This window comes from Ornithodoros turicata, chromosome 1 (genome assembly GCF_037126465.1).
Source record: "Ornithodoros turicata isolate Travis chromosome 1, ASM3712646v1, whole genome shotgun sequence".
Lineage (NCBI taxonomy): Eukaryota > Metazoa > Arthropoda > Arachnida > Ixodida > Argasidae > Ornithodoros > Ornithodoros turicata.
In genome coordinates this window covers 27,730,300-27,747,941 of record NC_088201.1, presented here as the reverse complement: position 1 = coordinate 27,747,941, position 17,642 = coordinate 27,730,300, and the positions used below count along the sequence as shown (strand labels likewise).

General features: G+C 43.1%; 1 protein-coding gene across 2 annotated transcripts in view; it reads left to right on the top strand.

Annotated features, from left to right (window-relative positions):
* LOC135377759 (heat shock factor protein-like) overlaps positions 1–17,171 on the top strand; it is a 29,431-nt gene extending 12,260 nt beyond the window's left edge. The window contains exons 8-12 of one of the 2 annotated variants that reach the window (XM_064610414.1): positions 276–562; positions 744–846; positions 1,070–1,108; positions 1,169–1,205; positions 16,569–17,171. In XM_064610414.1, the coding sequence (XP_064466484.1) occupies positions 276–562; positions 744–846; positions 1,070–1,108; positions 1,169–1,205; positions 16,569–16,795 (693 nt within the window). In that variant the 3' untranslated portion in view covers positions 16,796–17,171. Of the gene's footprint in view, positions 1–275; positions 563–743; positions 889–1,069; positions 1,109–1,168; positions 1,206–16,568 lie in introns of both variants that reach the window. The other variant, XM_064610413.1, reaches the window with a different exon arrangement.
* The last annotated feature ends 471 nt before the right edge of the window (positions 17,172–17,642 follow it).

The following is a 17,642-nucleotide window of genomic DNA, read 5'->3' as shown; positions in this document are numbered from 1 at the left end:
ACTTTTTGCCAACTTGGTATTATGAGCATTGTAATCCACACAGTTAGAAATTCCCACGTTGAGAGATGTATGTATGACGTCAGTGTGACAACGCAGGAGGTTCGAACCCTGAGGAGCGAACTTTCCCTTTATCCTGCTAATGGCACACTGAGTTCTGCTTGTTATACAAAGAAATTAAAGTAAATTTGTGCATTAGATGATGATTCTCTCCTGGGGTAAGTATTCCTGTTCAGAGTGGATTTATAATTATTATTGGTTCTGTAATGTTTTGCCAGGTCTCTCGGACAAACCCAACTGTGCCACCACCATCGCTTGGAGACAGGATTGAAGCAGTGACTCCTTCCAATGATCTCCTGAGCAGCTGTGTGATGTTGGAAAACATCCCACTAATAGTTGGACAGGCTGACCCGGACACAGGAACACCTCAAGGGTGCAGTCAAACACATCAGGATACCAAGGACCCTGCAGCTACTACTTCAACTTCAAGCACAGCTGTGCCACATGTGCAGGACACTGGAATGCAAGTGGCACTACAGGACAAGAGTTCTACAGCTAATGCAAGGCGAGTACCACTGTTTGTGTACACAGCCACAGAAAATTCAGTGACTTCATGAAGCTGAGTCCTTTTCCAGTTTGTACATTGAATGCTATTCTGAGTTTTACTTTCTATTTTTGTCTTTCAGAAACGTGTTATAGTGTGACTAAAATGTCTGTAAGGCTTAAAATAGTCTGTTACATTTCAGGGTCTTCTCGGAGCACGTTGAAGGCATTGACACGGAGCTGGACTGGCTTCAAGACCAATTGATGTCTGGTGGACTTAACCTAGACTCCTCAACACTGATGGGGGTATGTCCCGACTGGAGGGGGCTTCTTTCAAACGACCTAAAGGTAGTTTTTGCTGAATTGGAACGGGCTTCTGCCACACACTCATGTCTTAAGACCACTTGTCTGCCTGGAAAAGGAATTGTATTCCTTCATTCTTCGATTTTCTATTCTCACTGCGTGTTTTATCTTGTAGAACTTGTATGCTTGATCTGTTTCTGTGATGTTTTTGTTCTTTCTTTTCTAGCTTTTTAGCAGTGACGATCCCCTGGCGTCGTGTCTTGGGGTGAGCTGAGTAGTTTTATGGGCTGTAAGCTATGATGCTTATGGTGTTTTATTTTCATAGGATCTTATTGCTGAAGGAAGGGATACAGATGCTGTGGGTAAGTGGCTTTCTTAGAGGCTTTTGTAGATGTACATTGCGCTTACTTGAGTGTATGTCAATCAGCTTTCTTTCCCAACTCGCGATCAAACTGATGTTGGGACACTAATCAGATGTCAACCTAATAGCAAGCTGTGGTAATAATGGGTAAATGGGTCATCACGTTCCAATAAGTCGTTGCACATTGAATAAAGGCAACTGTGCCTTTTTTTTTTTTCATGTCTCTTATTTGTTAGACATGAGTGTCGTCATCAATTCTAGGCAGTGTAAAAAGACTGTCTTGTACTATGAAAGATGAAAGTCACTGAAAAACATCAGTTCTTTCATGTCTTGTACTGTTTGTAGCAGTATAATGCGAGCCTAACTTTCCTGCAGCAACAAAATGATTGATTACATTCCACAAAAAATAAAATAGATAAAGATAGTATTGTACAGGATATTATGTGTTGGGTGGCAGGGTGCTATTGCAAGATTTTCTGGAAATATGTTAGCTTTCCCTTATTTGCAATTCACCAGCATCCCCTTTGAAGTGACCTCTTTACGACTTTGTGTGGCAGCCTCAGCACTTCTTGCATTTTTCAATTGCTCCTGGAAAATCTTTTTTGCTGCAGCATGCGAAGTACTCTCTGTGATTCTATCTCAATCTCTTGTACTGCATCAGAATGTCACTCCCTAAGCTTCTTTCATTTGGATACAAACTGGAGTTGCAACAAGCTAATTCTGGTAAGCACTGAGAGCACGGAATGACCACCATGTTGTTGGTTGCCCAAAGTCGTTGCGTTCTTAGGGCTACGCAGGCAGGAGTATTGATGTGGTAAAGCCACCCGATAAGATTTGCCACAGTGCTTTGCTGTGGACGTCCTCTTTGTCATGGGTAAACGTTGCAGTAGGAGTCTGTATTGATGAACAGTTCACGCATCTTTGTCAATACAGTACAATCCTGTTAATTTGAACTCGAGGGGGACCGAAGATTTGTTCGACTAAAACGGAGTTTGAACTAAAGGGACCCCCTCCGAGTGAGGGCTTGACGTGGTCACGCGATGGTGGAAATAGAAGAGGCTGTTTCTTTCCAGAATATTTATTTACAGACAAACATCAAAACAGCTCAGAATATAAAATAATCTTATACACGCCTGCATTCGTTTCTTCAGCTGTGACTCCATAAACGTTGTTTGTGATGTTAAGCCCGACCCAATCGCGAACCCGGCGGATGCGAATATCGCCAACCTAATTCGAGAAAATATCAAATTGCTGCCTTTTTCTTAGCTATGTAGTCAACAGGAAGTCTTGATCCCCTCAAAACCGCGAGGCTTGCTTGCTTTGCTGAGGACGGGTAAGCGGCATCATTCCGCGCCTTCGCGCTTGCGCACTCCCTCGCTCCTCTTTCCTCTGGCAGAAGTATTGCTTTTATGAGAAATGGACTTCTAATTAACAAGGAAACTTTAGTTTAAAGTAAAGGTGTCTCTGACACGCCTGCAGCACGCCATGCTTCCGAGCCAATGCATAGTCTGGAGTGGGCCAGCCGTAGCCACGCAATCTCGTTCGAATAAATATTTGAGCACGTTCATATGTTCGAATTATCGGGCATTTTCCCCCCATTGAAATACACATGACTTTGCCGGGACCCGATCATCAGTTCGAATTAACGGGATTGCACTGTCTCTCTCAAGGTAGCTGAAAAGGTGAGATAGGTAGATAGAAAGGTGGCAAGGTAGAAAGTATAGGTGCACCAATGCATTTTCTTTTGTTTAATGCACTTTTGCTGTGCCATTTGTTATAGTTGATGCTCTATTGAACTTTGTTTCACCACTAGGGTTGACCTGCATGAGAAGGTGGTGTTTACCAGATAGATACCTACATTTGAGTATATACTGAATTTATAGAGATAGATTGACTGGGGAGGAGTTACACACACACAGTACTAAGGGAGAAATTTTGTCTACTTTCCCATATTCTTCAATGTTGAATACAGTTGTAGCTTGCTTTCATGAAGGATGTGCTAGGACTGGCTCCAGTTTGCTTGCAGGAGCAAATAGCTAAAAACAAAAGTCCAATGCTGCCTTTTTAAGCAGTTGCCATGAGAATGAGGGTATTATATTTGCGTTCCCAATATTTGCAGGTTTTGCATTTTTTAAATGTGTTGCTAGTCTGCCAACCAAATTGTCTAGGAAATGCACATAGGTTTGCACCTTGCTTCTCTGTGCTTTGCAAAAGGGAGTGGGTGTGGGTTTAGTGGCTGCTTACAAAAGCACATCAGAATAACGCTATGATTATTGTTTTCTGAGAAGTCTTACCTGTGTAAACTGCTGTAGCACGAAGTTGCTCACCCTGGCTACTTTGTGGAAAATCACATGCTGAGTGCAGTAGCTTGTGCCCTGAAGCAAAAATCAGTGGTATATTGTCTCCACCAGAGATGGAGAGTAACAACTTTTTTCTTTTTTTAGTTTAACTACTAGTGTAACTACATCATAGCCCCAATAGTTAAAACTACAGGGTTCACCAAGATAAACTTTTGAGTTTATAACGGAGGTAAAACAGATAAAAATACTGTCAGGAAGCTAAAGTACATGTTAGACGACGCATTATGCACCAAATTTTTTTATCGATACTGCCACTTGGTCTGTTTCTCTGCGGATAAATTGTGGAAATTAAAAACTTTGTACGTTGTAACTACTGGGATGTAGTTTAACTACATTTTTAACTACATTTTTAACTACTTTTGCATTTCGTGCGCGATGTCCAGCATAAAGTACACCGACTAGCACTACGCGAAGCAGATCTGCTGGTTAAGTTTCAGAGACCCTGTGTTTCAGCCACCTGTTGTTTTTTTTAGTTATCGAGACATTCTTATTGCCTCATATGATTATGTTGCAAGTTTCTGTTTATTGACTTTAGACCCGCGGTGTAAATTGGAAATTTGTACAGCGTGTCGAGAATCAGCAATCACAATTCTTTCCAGCGACGTACGGCTCACTTAGACTTTTTCTCCAGCTAAAAAAAGAAGGTGTGCACACTGTCAACGCGCTTAGCGCGCACCACAAGAGAGCGTTCCAACATTGCCAAACAACGAAAGCCGGTTTATATCTATCAGAAATCTGTGTAGTCTAGTTATGGTGTACCAACAAGCCCAAACGTCCACCTTGCTAAAATAGATTTCTAGTACAACGGGACATTTCAAAGTCGCGTTAGCGCCTGTCTTCGTCTCTTCTGTCCTTCGTCAGCGAGCATCATCGACACATGCCTGTTGCCTGAACACTATACCAGGTGACACCGCTGAGAGGAAAGGGGACTCATGCTTGTTCCGATTTGCCGTGTACCCTGTTGGACATAAAACACGTGCATGTGTGTCTAAGACAAAAATTATGCCAGCACGCCTTGTATCATGTTTACTTTTTTACAATCGTGGGGAGAGCTGCGAAACAGATTGGAGACAAAGTCCTAAAATGCTAAGTAGCTGTAGCCTGCATTAACCTAACTACTGCAGTTAACTACAGAAAAATGTAGTTTAACTACTAGTTATAATTACATTCCCAGAGATAGTTTCCAGCTACTTTTTAACTACTATGCAGTAGTTTATAGGGTCCATGGAATTCTTTTTGCGAATTCAGAGCACTCTGCCAGAAACTGTTCTCACGATCCCTCACTATCATACACGCATCGACTTTTAACCGTACTCAGCGTACCAGGGGAGCAGTTACCACGCAAAATTAGCGGGGCTTGACCGCCGGATACATCTCTTTGAAGCGGGCTTACGTCATCAACATCCAGTCCTCTCAGCCAATTGTGGACGACTGGGAGTGCATACGCCCTGCGGGACCACGCTGTCGTATATCTGCCGTTGAAATCTGTAGAAATATAGCGAAACGCAAATTGTCAGCTATGGTGCAAGAGATTATGTGACGCACACAGCAGCTAGGAATCGTTCCATACGCAGTAGCTCCCAAAAGGCCACCAACAGAAAGATTTTTTTACGAAGAAACTCGGAGAGGAAACACAACGGCTACATTACACTTCCGGTAGGCTTCTGTGTCAACGATTAGGTACGATCTTAGCTTCAGGTCAAATTAAAATATATTTCATGGCAAAGTTTACGAGCTTGCTTGCAAATTTTGCAATTTGCTCGCAAAAGACCGTCCGCCAATCGGCGACGTCCCCTCTGTTTGACGTCACGGTCAGTTCGTCTCGCAGGCGGGTCATAGCAGCCACAGTTCACGGCCGTGGTTATGGAATATTTTCGCTATTTGAACAATTTTCAACTTCATATTTCACGGGTGAATGCTTTCGTGCAGAGAAACAAATTGAAAATGGCTTGTCGAATATTATTTCATGGTCCCTTTAACTAGTAGCTTAACTACATGTAGTTCACTGCTTGCCATCACTGGTCTCCACAAATAAGATTGTGGCACCAACTTTCTTAAAATGGGGGCCACAAATGTGCCAGGCCTGGCTTTTGGTCTCACGACAGCAGTCACTGGAGGGTGAAACAGAACTACCCTCATGAGGCTTCATTTGTTAAAGTTGTTTGAAGTATACGAGCTTTCTACTGAGGAACTTCGCACTCTTCATAGACAAATTAACTTCTTCACATATCTTGGAGTTACCCCACCATCTTGGCCGAAGTCATGAGCCAGAACCTGGAGTGTTAGTATGTGGCAGTAATCGAAGCTCATCTTTTTTTCAGACATCTACTTTTGTGACGAGGATGTTCAATAACTGGGGTGATTTGGCTTCCGGAGGCAATTCTCATTGCACTAACATTAACTTTGTAGTTTGTAGTTAGTGGTAACAATACAAACCACTAGCAGCTTTGACCATTCTTATCGCAAACAGAATCCACTTTGCCCTTTCTGAAGTGGAGTGTTTTCAAATGTGCTAATTTAGCTCATCATAGACAATGCCTGTGAGCAATATGAATGTTGTTGTGAATGGGAGAATATGCAAAATGGGCCCCTAGAGTTGCACTTTTTTGCCAATCAGCCCTCTCTAAATGCATGCTAGGAGCGCTATTCCGGATCACCCGACGTGCTTGATAGGAGCAAAAAGGGCATTCTGAGACAAACAGAATGTCACTAGTCCCGTTAGGATGCACCCATCTGGAACAAACCAGTGTGGCACAGAAAAAGTTGAATATATCACAAATGGAGAAAATTTCTGATTTTTTAACTACACGTTTGCAAAATCAAGAACCTCAGGCTGTAGCAGGCAATACACCACATCATCAACACTATGTAGGGAAGAAATCTGCTCAGTGTCTTTAATAGTTACAAAGATACAAGGCCTGTAATTTGAAAAGTGCAATGATCAGAAAAATAACTATCTATAGTTTTCAAATACTTACACTGCTGATATGTGTCCCAAAACCTTGGCTTCCCTATATTTATATTTGTAAGAAAATAATCGGAGAGGTCGACCAGAGAGTCACTCAGCAGGGATTTTGTCCACACAGGTCCTTTATCACGTGTCTCTGTAATACAAAAGTCTGCATGGCCCACAAGAGTCTGTCTGTCTGTCTGTTGTATTGAGATCCTTACTTCATCACAATCTAGACTGAGATTTATAGCTCTCTACTTGTGTCAATGGGCAACCTTTAACAAGGTTACTGAAGCTAGTTACACCACTAGTAGATCCTGAATGATTACTGTGTGTGTTCCTGAATGGAAACTTGAAAAGTCTGACTGTCCTTGTGCGCTCGTACAGCGTTGTTGTGAGTTTTCTCAGAATAACAGTGTTGAATAATAAACTTGGACAAAGTTTGCTTCTTTTTCTTCAAATTCGAGACCTACTCGGGAAGAAAAAGTGCACATGTGTCACTTCAGCCTTCCTTCCAATCACAGGGGTGACACAAACCCGCCATTGTTGTAACTACCCTCAAGCGGGTGCTTTTGGCAAAACTGCCATCTTGTCCTGGTCGCACGTCATAGAAAACGTCATTTTAAGGTCATGTGACTTTGTTTACATGTAGTTTTGCCGCTTACCGACATATTTTCACCGTCTTAACACGAAGAGATGGCCGTATTTAGCCAGCGTAAAGTATGCGGTGCTTCTTCTGCAACATGGTAGCCCATTTCACCTTAGTTTAAGTACATCGCATAGGCTCGGAAAGTCTTAACGCGCGGTCGTCACCACATCTTTGGAAGTTGTCAACAATACAAGGCTTTATGTGTAAAACTGCGCATTTTACTGCGAGATTATCGGATAGAAATAATTACCGTGATCGAAAAACATCCAAAACGTCGTCCAGAAACAACAACCGCATTGTTTACAAAGGGTTTGGCCGCCGATCACGGGCGACGCCATCTTTAAGGTCACGTGTGCCTTGACGTTTGCTGTGACGTACGACCAGGACCTGTCCAGGATGCATTGCGTTCGCCCAGCACGCTTTCGTCTACGGAGCAATACATTGGATGCCACCCCTGTGCTTCCAATGCACCTGATGAACACATACTCATATTGCAATGAGCCAGTGCCCATATTGCTTGTGGAGCAGTGGCCAAGTCACTTGATCTCATGTTATTCATGTGGGGCATTGCATCCCCCATGATGACATGCTTTGTTGGGCTGTAAACAAAAGTTTGTTCAAGTGACACAGACTGTAGCCATGCTTGTGCCTTTTTGGTGCATGGAAGGGACCATGTTGATTAAGGGCCTGCTCCTTTTCCTGATGGTCTGCTCTGCTCAGCTTGCTTTTTGCTCTAGATATGATGAATAATTATTGAATGTAGATGGAATAACTTCTTTCTTAAGAGGGGATATCACCGAGGAGCCATCTCCGATTCACGACTTTGTCGCATGTAGATGGCGCCACACAAACATCCGGGTCTCATCAAGGTGAAAGCTCTAATGAATACCCCTGTTACGAGTTTCTCCTCCGCGGGATTGTGTAGTTCCATAAACACGTGTGACCTCCTTGACTATTGAGGTGCAGGGATCTCCCGTCTTGTGTGGGTTGCCAAGGTCAACTGAGCTAAAGGAAAAAAGACAGGTCCGACCAAGGCGAATTCTTCTTCATTGTCCCTTTGTGGACAGCATCTCCTGACTTCTGGGGTTGATATTATCTTAGCTTTCCTAAGCTTTCCATGTCTGAGTTCTTCGACACCAGCACGCAAAGTCGAAGTGTTACGTTTCGTTCGCCGCGCTTATTTCTTTAAAATTATATTGACCTGCTGATGTTTCTTTGGCTGGGAGTTGCAAAACATTTCGCAGATAGAAACTAGGCTTTCGTAAAGCCAAGTGCTGTGTATTCACAGAAAAAATGTGGTGCATTGATTGATTGATTGATTACATTACCATATAGAATTTCTCCAATCTGCAAAACACACACGCAAGCGAGCCTATGCTTGATTAACGATGAAAGGAGAAAGTCACTGAAAAGGTTAGCCAGCTGTAGGACTCGAACCCACATCTTAGTTCTTTTATGTCTATGCTGGATGTTTACGAGTCTCGGGATCCGGACGAAATGTCCCCGGACAAAACGTCCCCGAAAATGACCCCAGATGCAGTCCGGTTGCACGGGAACCGGAAAAAATGTTCCCGGAAAAAATGTCCCCGGAGGAAGTGTCCCCAGAAATAATGTTCCAGGAAGAAATGTTCCCGGAAGAAATGTCCCCTGGAAGAAATGTCCCCTGGAAAAAATGTCCCCTGGAAAAAATGTCCCCGGAAAAAATGTCCCCTGAGAAACATGCACTTTTGGTACGCGTGGAATTTTTGCGAAATCCCCGGTTGCGATATTGCTGGCCTTGAAGTCCTCGGATTCAAAATAAATACGAAAATATCTAACCACTTATTAAGTGTTTTTACTTTGAAAGCTTGGGCCACTTTCACTTATGATTTCGCGTAGAGAATACACTGCAATCAATTGTCACGTTTGTTGATACAACGTGCACACTTGGCTGGGATATTCTTATTTTGTTTCTTTCTTCTTGTACTAAAAAGTATATCCTGCATGACGTCACACTGACTCGTGTGCAACCGGAACGCCGGGATTTTGCGACTGTAGATTTTAGGCATGATGACACAGCTATCCTTTCAGGTTTGAGGGAATTAAAAGCGGGACGTACATTTTTCTGTACCAGCTCGCGTGGAGTAGCGGTTAGGATCAGGGTGTCGGAGCGAACCGAAAACCGGAACCGAAAACCGAAAAAAACCGCTATTTTGGTGCGAACCGGAATGGAATCGAAACCGTATACGTTTTTTTCGCTCAGGAGGGAAACCGAAAAATATATTTAACGGTTTTCGGTCCAAGAAAAAACTTCGCCGGTTTGGACTTCGTAGTTTGGACTACGGATAGGCGAATGAAACAGATGTTGTGTGCTCTGAAGTCATGTCATGGATACTATACGAGGGTTACGGTTACGGTGGAATGTATGTCGGTATACTATGACCCTTAGGCTCCCTTTGTAATGGTTTATCGTTCGCGCACGCACACAGACTTAGAGGTACATGTGACTCTCTAGCAATGTGCCGTATAGTGATCGTTTTAATTTGATCCCCCCCGCGACCAAAGGGGGCTGCATAACGGCTTCTTTATCGGTAATGTCGCGCAACGCGTCCCTTGTTGGAGTGCAGCTAAGTTGAATACATTTACGTATACGCGAGGGCAAGCCCATGCGAAGTGGCAGCTCTTTTGTGGACAGGACACGAAGAAAATAAGGAGCCGTCGAGCGCGTTTGTGAGTGAAGGTGTTCCTCGATTTGTATCCTACTCGTGCGGTGGTGCTTGCTGTCTAGACAGACATTCGGATGGGACGCGATCGCTCCAATCCAGCAAGAAAGTACTTTACGTATGACATCACGACAAACAAGTCCGTTTGTAGCATGTGCTTCAAGAAAGGAGAAAGCCCATTTGAACAGACAGTAACCTACAGGAACCAGGAGCTACCAATTTCACAGCTGTCTATTAATATTAAATACCATGTATGCGGAATAAAGGGGTTTACATTTTGTAACATAGGTTTTTTTTGTGAGGATGAATATTCCCAGCAGAAGCGGAACCGGTTAAAAACCGGTATGAACCGTTATTTTTTTGCTCCGGAGCAGAACCGGTACCGGATCGTTTATGATGTAACCGGAACGAAAACCGGAACGAAAACCGGAACGAAAAACGTTTCGGTTCGACACCCTGGTTAGGATGATTGCCTTCACGCCGAGACTGGGACGCGACGCGGGTTCGAATCCCCGTGCTGGCTGTGCTGTCTGAGGTTTTCCCTGGTTTTCCGTCGGACTTTCCTGACGAATGTCGGCACACCTAGCCCTGAAGTCGGCCCTGGACGCATACTAACCCCCTGTCACCCTCCCTCCTGCTGTCCTCTATCCACGTCTGTACGCCGCGTACAGCAACAGTTGCTTCGCGGCGCTAACACGGGAAAACATATTCTCCGCTAATTAGCACAAATGTGAAATGTCACAGAAAGGCGTACGCCGCCCAGTTTCAACAAATCGGGAGAGATGTCATTCTGAATGGGTAGGAGCATGTCAAGTTCTTTTTTTAAAAGCGCGCGGATCGACGTGCAGGGTGATGTGTAAAAAGGAAAATAAAATGCGGGGGGAAAGCAACAAAATTTACAGGCAAAAATGTATTTCAATATCTCTAGCGGTGTCATGCGTTGGGCCTCGGGAGTCCCATGACTGTATGGCCCCTTTATTGCAAGATACAACGAAGTAAATTCACCAAAACTGACCCTGGTCACCCGCAGTGACTCCCTAGGCAAAGAAATGTTACGTGGGAATAGTAGTTTTAAAACGGAATTGAGTACGAATAAATTAAGTGACTCGTCGAATAACCGTAATTGGATACATATACAGCATATATTGGAATATAAACATGTACGGTAGGCGTAAGTATAGCGCTCACTCTGTTCTATGCCTTCCATGAGCCGGCCTTACGTGTGCAACTTCGGGACTATTCAAATATATTCGGTTTAGAAGAAACATCAATTCGATTTGGAATTCGAACATTGAATTCCATATTTGATTCGGAAATGGAATATTATATACGATTACTCGCTTCGGTGCTCAAAAATCCAAATATTCATACCGTCCTAGTAAAAAGTCGACATCCGAAGTCAACCAGGCCTCGCGTACCAAAAGTGAATTTTCCTCAGGGGACATTTTTTCCGGGGACATTTTTTCCGGGGACATTTTTTCCGGGGACATTTTTTCCGGGGACATTTTTCCGGGGACATTTTTTCCGGGAACAATTTTTCCGGGGGCATTTCTTCCGGGGACATTTTTTCTAGGGACATTTCTTCCTGGACCCCGGTTGCACAGCCGTTGGTACCTCAAATGTGACAAATGTTTTTCATGCTATCATGTGCAGGGTTGATTGATTTAAATCAGCCAGATTTAAATCACCGATTTTAATCGCGATTTAAGTCATGAATATTAATCAAGATTTAAATCACCTCCCTTATGTTATGTTTGAATTCGAATAGTAACATAAAACTGGAGACGCTGGGGAAGATGAGACTGAGCCTGGGAATGAACCACAGCCTGAAATATATTATACTTCAGTGGCTTTTAGCACAAACAGCGTCACGTGACCCCTTCAGTGGCTCTCCGGTACACTGGCAAACAATTTGGTTACACATGGCGGGTGGTCATTCCACGAGCGTAGAACTTTCCCAGTTATTTCTTTTTCCTATTACTATTCGGTGTAATTCATAATATATAGTTTTCAAATAGATCTCCATTTGCATTAGCTAGTAACTGTTAGCCGCACTGTTAGAAGTCTAGACGCCCTTCTTTGTATGTGCTCAAAAAGTGATTTCGCTACTACGAGGTGGCACACGGAAGCCATGAGGTGAAGATCTGTCTTAGAAGACAAAAATCAACTCAGTGATTTAATCAATATTCATCATATTTAAATGAAAAAAATCTGAATAATTTGACTTTTTAATCCGCCGAACAAGAACGCAGTTCAGGACTGGCAGACGGCTGAGTGACGGCAGCTGGGGACATTTTGTCCGAGGCCTTTTCGAGGGACATTTTGTCCGGGGACGTTTCGTCCGGTGACATTTGAACCCACAGAAGAAAAAGAAAAGGCCATGGCAGTAAAAGAGTCGCAGTCGGTAAAAATGTGACCGATATCGTTGGGTGAGCTCTTATTCGATGAGCGATTGTCGGCGCCCTGGTGAACTTCATTCCGATAGAAATTAATTTGCAGCGGCACTACATGCGAAGCGAATTGTAAATAGCTGTATTCGAAACGAATATGCGAAATTTTTCTTCTTTTTTTTTTTTTTGTTTGTTTGTTTGGTTTTTCAGCTGAAGAGGGGAGACCACTGGTTATTTTCATATCTTTGTCATTCACGAACAGCACAGCGGAATAGAACAGTGCGGAACAATCACGCATACCAGTAGGACACATATTGAAAAAAAAAAAAAATGATTCCAAGCTGGGAGCAACCTCTACATTTTCTGGGCATCTTTTTCATTGGTAGGGAAAGATGGGAATTCATTGGTAGGGAAACATGGATTAATGGGATAGCGATATGTGCGCGTAAGCTACCCGAAATCTGCGGGTGCTACGAAGATAATTTCGCCATGGTACAACGAAAAATAATGAATTAACAGCCATATAAAACCTTAGTTCAACGTTGTTTATAGTATGCATCTGCAGTCTTTTTCGATTTTCGGATTCGGTGAATCTGCGTTTGATGAAACGTTCATTCGACGTTCATTCAGCCTTAGTTGGGCCGTTCTTCTTTTTTAGTGACTCTAGTTCTACTATAGCAAGCGGAGGTCATTGTAATAACATTCTGGAATCTCAGGGTCGCTCTCCCAAATCCCTTCCTACACCAGAGGTGTGGTACATGAAGCTTTTGGGGTTTAGTGAGTCATGGGGAAGTTCCACACAATGTTCTCCCACAATCGGGTCAATGGCTTCCGGGGCCATAAATACAGTAGCCGTACAGATCTACCTCTTCTACGCGTTTGCGTTTTTTGCTGTTCTTCAGCTGTTCCGCTGTTGAACAGCTTTTTCTTTTCCTTTTCTTTCTTTCTTTTCTTTTTTTTTTTTTTTTTTTTTTCTTGGGGCACACAAGGACGGGTATAATTTGCGTGAATGTAGAGTAACGACCGGAGTAACGCGTTACTTTTCTACTCGTTACTCAATCACATTTGGAGTCGAGTAATTGGTAACGGTAATCAATTAGCTTTTGCGTAGAAGTAACGGTAACAGTAATCAATTACTTTTGTCGAGTAACGGGCACAAGACTGCTTGAGGGGCCATTTTTTGTCGACCATTTTTTTCTACACCCGTACGCATGGTATCCACCACATGCGAAATCATTATTCAGCATGAAACGGACGTAATCTTTAAATTTCCTTATCAACTTAGCTTATCTTGCTACAATTTACCTAGACGTTTCGTGTCCTCCGTTGCTTTCCATGCTGGAGCAGCGCTCACATTATTTTATGCCCTCTAGTCTAACGTGTGCAGCTTCGACATTATTGAAATGTTTCTCCCTGGTTTTCTTTTAAATAATCAATCAATCAATTATTGAAATGTGTTCGGTTTGGAAGAAACATCGATGCGATTAGGAATTCGAACGTTGAGTTGCATGTTTGATTCGGAATTCAAACAGAATATACGACTACTCGCTCCGGTTGACCTTTCCTTTTTTCCCTTTTTCTTTAATTCATCTTCATATTCCCCCCCCCCCCCCCGTGTTTATTCACACTGTAGCAAAAAGCCGACGTCCAAAGTGAACAATCCCACGCGCATCAATATTGGATGTCCCTCAGGGGACATTTTTTGTGTGCACATTTCTTCCAGCTGATAATTTTTTCAGTGGCATTTTGATTATTTGGGGGGTGGGGGCATTTTTTCCTAAAACCCTGCACCGGAGCAACTAATAACAAAATCAGTGCCGATTTTCATACTCAGTGCAATTAAAAACTTGTATGCTTTCAAAGACAGCACCATAAAAAAGTAGGATACATGGTCCTTTCACCGAAAAATTGGCGGCCACTGTGCACAGAAAACAAACAAGGGTGATCGACATAGCTGCAGACTTGCCTGCCGGAAAACTTGCATTGCCATACCGATCAGGTCGGAAAAACCCTAGGCAGGGAACAGACTGGGAGATTGCGACACACATACTATCTCCAACAATCCCAAACAGCAGACGCTTTTGTCATTCCCTTACCTAATCTCCCATAAAGAGCTGTTTCAAAGACTTCATCACAGGGAATGGAACCTTTCAGGAAAGGGAATCTAGGATAGGGTGTTGGATTTACGCTGCTGTGTGGCGGAGGGATTCTTTGTACCCCTTTAGCCCGCGATATGGCGCCACAGGAAGGCGCAAAATGCAGCGCGTTACCAACCTTCACATTTTATCATATATCGAGAGAACAGATAATCGGATGTGGATGATCCTCGTGTTAAAATGCTCTAGAAAGATTTTTGCTTTGCCGCTCCAGGAAAATTTCCGCATAGGTCTCTTAGTTTTTTTATCAGAGCGTGTCAAAGCTTGAGTATCCAATTTTGGTAATTTTTTATACTTCAATAACGTGTTTAGAAAAATGTCTTGAGAAAAGCAGTATTTTTTCCTGAAGCGACAAAGCGCATTTCCGAATACTATCCAACAAGACCAGTCTCGTGAAAATCTGTTCATTATTTACCGAAAGAGACTGCAAAGTTTGTCCCATAGAGAATACATGGGGCCGCCGGACGTGGTATCCCCTCTTAGGTCATCTTTTTCCTCTGAACAAACTTGGCATCGGTAAAGTGTCAACTTTACACATTTGTGTAGTTTGACATCGTGTTGGGAAGCCAGTTGTCCTTTTTGAAACACTTTATGCTGTTCCCGCGTGGCAAATTTCACTGGTGCTTCTTGGAAGCATACCCCAGGTAGCTTCTTAGTATCTGACCAGTAAAGGGGAATGTAATGGCGGGCCATATGCTTTGGTTAAGCTTTGTTTCCATAAGTTTGTTATCATCTCTGGGCAGTATAGCAGCATGCTATGCACAAACAAAAGTAAAAACTACCCATCCTTACCTGAGGAAAAGATCGTCATAATGGGATGAAATGAAGCTTCAGCATGACAGTACTTCCAACACAAAAGCACTGGAAAAGTACCTAGCATAACAGAGTCCTTTGCTGTATGCAGTTAAATACTGTTCAACTGTACTCCACAGGACCTAGTAAGGTTCTGTATAATAGCTGCATTAATGGGACCTTGTCCCATTCATATGCACTAACATCAGAGTATTCCTCATGGGACCTCTATCCCCCCTTTCTAATACCCTTTGGCAGCAAGATTTGAATGCAGAAATATCACCCTAAAGCCTAGACTTTCTGTAGGGAACCCACCTGGATAATGCAACGATGCTACACTTAGAAAAGCGTGAGCTTGGAACACTGAAGGTGACACATTCAGCTCTGGATATCTGGGTCATCCTTTAGTCATCATAGTCTGTGTCATCCTCAATTCATATTTTGTGAAATAGAGATTTCAGACACTGGCTTACGCCCACATATGCAGTTTCATCTACTTACCATGGTATATTTGATACTACGTTTTCAAGCACTGTGTGAACAATAACACATCATGCATACCATACTTTGCCTATGACTAGGGATGGCGGTGTTAGCAGAGACAGTTCAGAGGTCACAACTTTGGTTATGCTTAGCTGTATGACTTTTAAACTGCATTAATGTTGCGAAAAAAAAAACACTTCCACACATTTGCTTTGGAAGGTGAGGTGTACTTTGTTAGAAAAATTGATCCTTATTTGCAGACAGAAACATTAATCCGTGAGCATAATTTTGTTACTGTATGGTCCCAATATGTGCCTTTCTTTAACTAGAAACTCCATCCAACACCAGGACATAAAAATATCAGATGCGTTATAATAACTGTAAATATTTTGTTTGTACTTTTATGTTGTTGGGCTGGTGGTTGCGAATGAGTGTCTTCGCTGTTTCGCAGTTTACAAGCATGGTCATCAACAGCTGGCCCAGCCTGAAACCCAAGTTCTTTTTCATCCCAGACCCGACTCAACGGGCTGGCCCGACCTGACGCTGTTGTCTACTCCTCTGTCACCTCCTTTTGCTTATTCTATATGTAGGAACATGATTTCTGTGCAGGCTTCAACTTTCTGCTGATGTGGGATGTGTACACTACAACATTATTACACACATTATTACTACACATTATTCAACTCAGTATGCAGATAACACAGGTGACAGTGTGCTGCTGGTTACTGTACTTCAGCATTAACAACATTACTAGGACTCCTTTTGTTGTGTCATTGAGGCAGGTGACTAACACGGGTGCATGCATTCACACATGAAAAACAATTTTAGGGTATACATGCAAAAAGCAGTCTTCATGTTAACACACTTGATGTTCTCCCATAGGAAATGAAGTGGTCCAGTACACACCAAGCTTGCTAGACCTGGAAGAAATTGATGACGACCCAGTTATATTCAACCCACCAACTGCTGCTACTACAAAGAGTGACTTGACTTCATCTGGAAAGTCTGTGAGCCCCATTCAGACGCCTATTGTGGAGCAGGTTGGCTCCCCAATTAATCTGTCAATGGGTAAAAAAGGAGCCAGTAAGAAACGGCGGGGCAGAAAGTGATGTCTTAACCTGCTGCTGTACAAAAACGCATGTGTATCATAGTAGAGACATATTACGTTAAGTTTCACACAGTTCCTTCAGTCAGCATTTCCTTCACAAGGAATGTGGAGGACTTTCAGCCTCCAGTTACCATACAACTACAAGGTGCATTAAGTTGACTAAAACAGTCAACAGTCACTTGCACTGTCTTACATTGACCAAAGGTTGAATTCCAACACAGATTGGTCCAAGAAATGCCAGCTACGTTAACTACAGGGACATTATTTATTGTAACCTCTATTTCCACAACACTCGGCTACCAACAGGTCTTTATGTGATGAGTTGTGTTCTGTTGTGAAGATGAAAGAGAAAATAAAATGTTTTGTGTTGATAAAAACTGTTGGTGGCACGTTATTTGGGCAGTGATGCAGGACCATCCCTCACCTTCAGACATCCCCTACGTCACTGGTTCCCAAAGTGTGGTCCGCGGTCCTCCGGGGGTCCGCGACGATCGAAGAGAGCCCGAAGACTGTTTTGGCGAGTGCTGGTCACGTAATCTCTGAGGGGGACAATATTGATATGATACTAAAGAAGGCAGAAATATACTACCTTCTCGTTTTCTGCATGGCGGTGTCCTTGTTTGTTTGTTTTTCCTTTTCTTTCTTCAAGTCCCGTATTATGTCAACAAGAATCGTAATTAACGGGGGTCCTCGAATGGATTCAGTGGTTTTGGGGGTCCGACGCAACTATAAGTTTGGGAAACGCTGTCCTACATCATTCACTGGCACTAAACGTCAACGCACTCGACGCCATACGAGATGCACCACGGTCTCTCTACACGAGTAGAGGGACCGTGGATGCACCAACT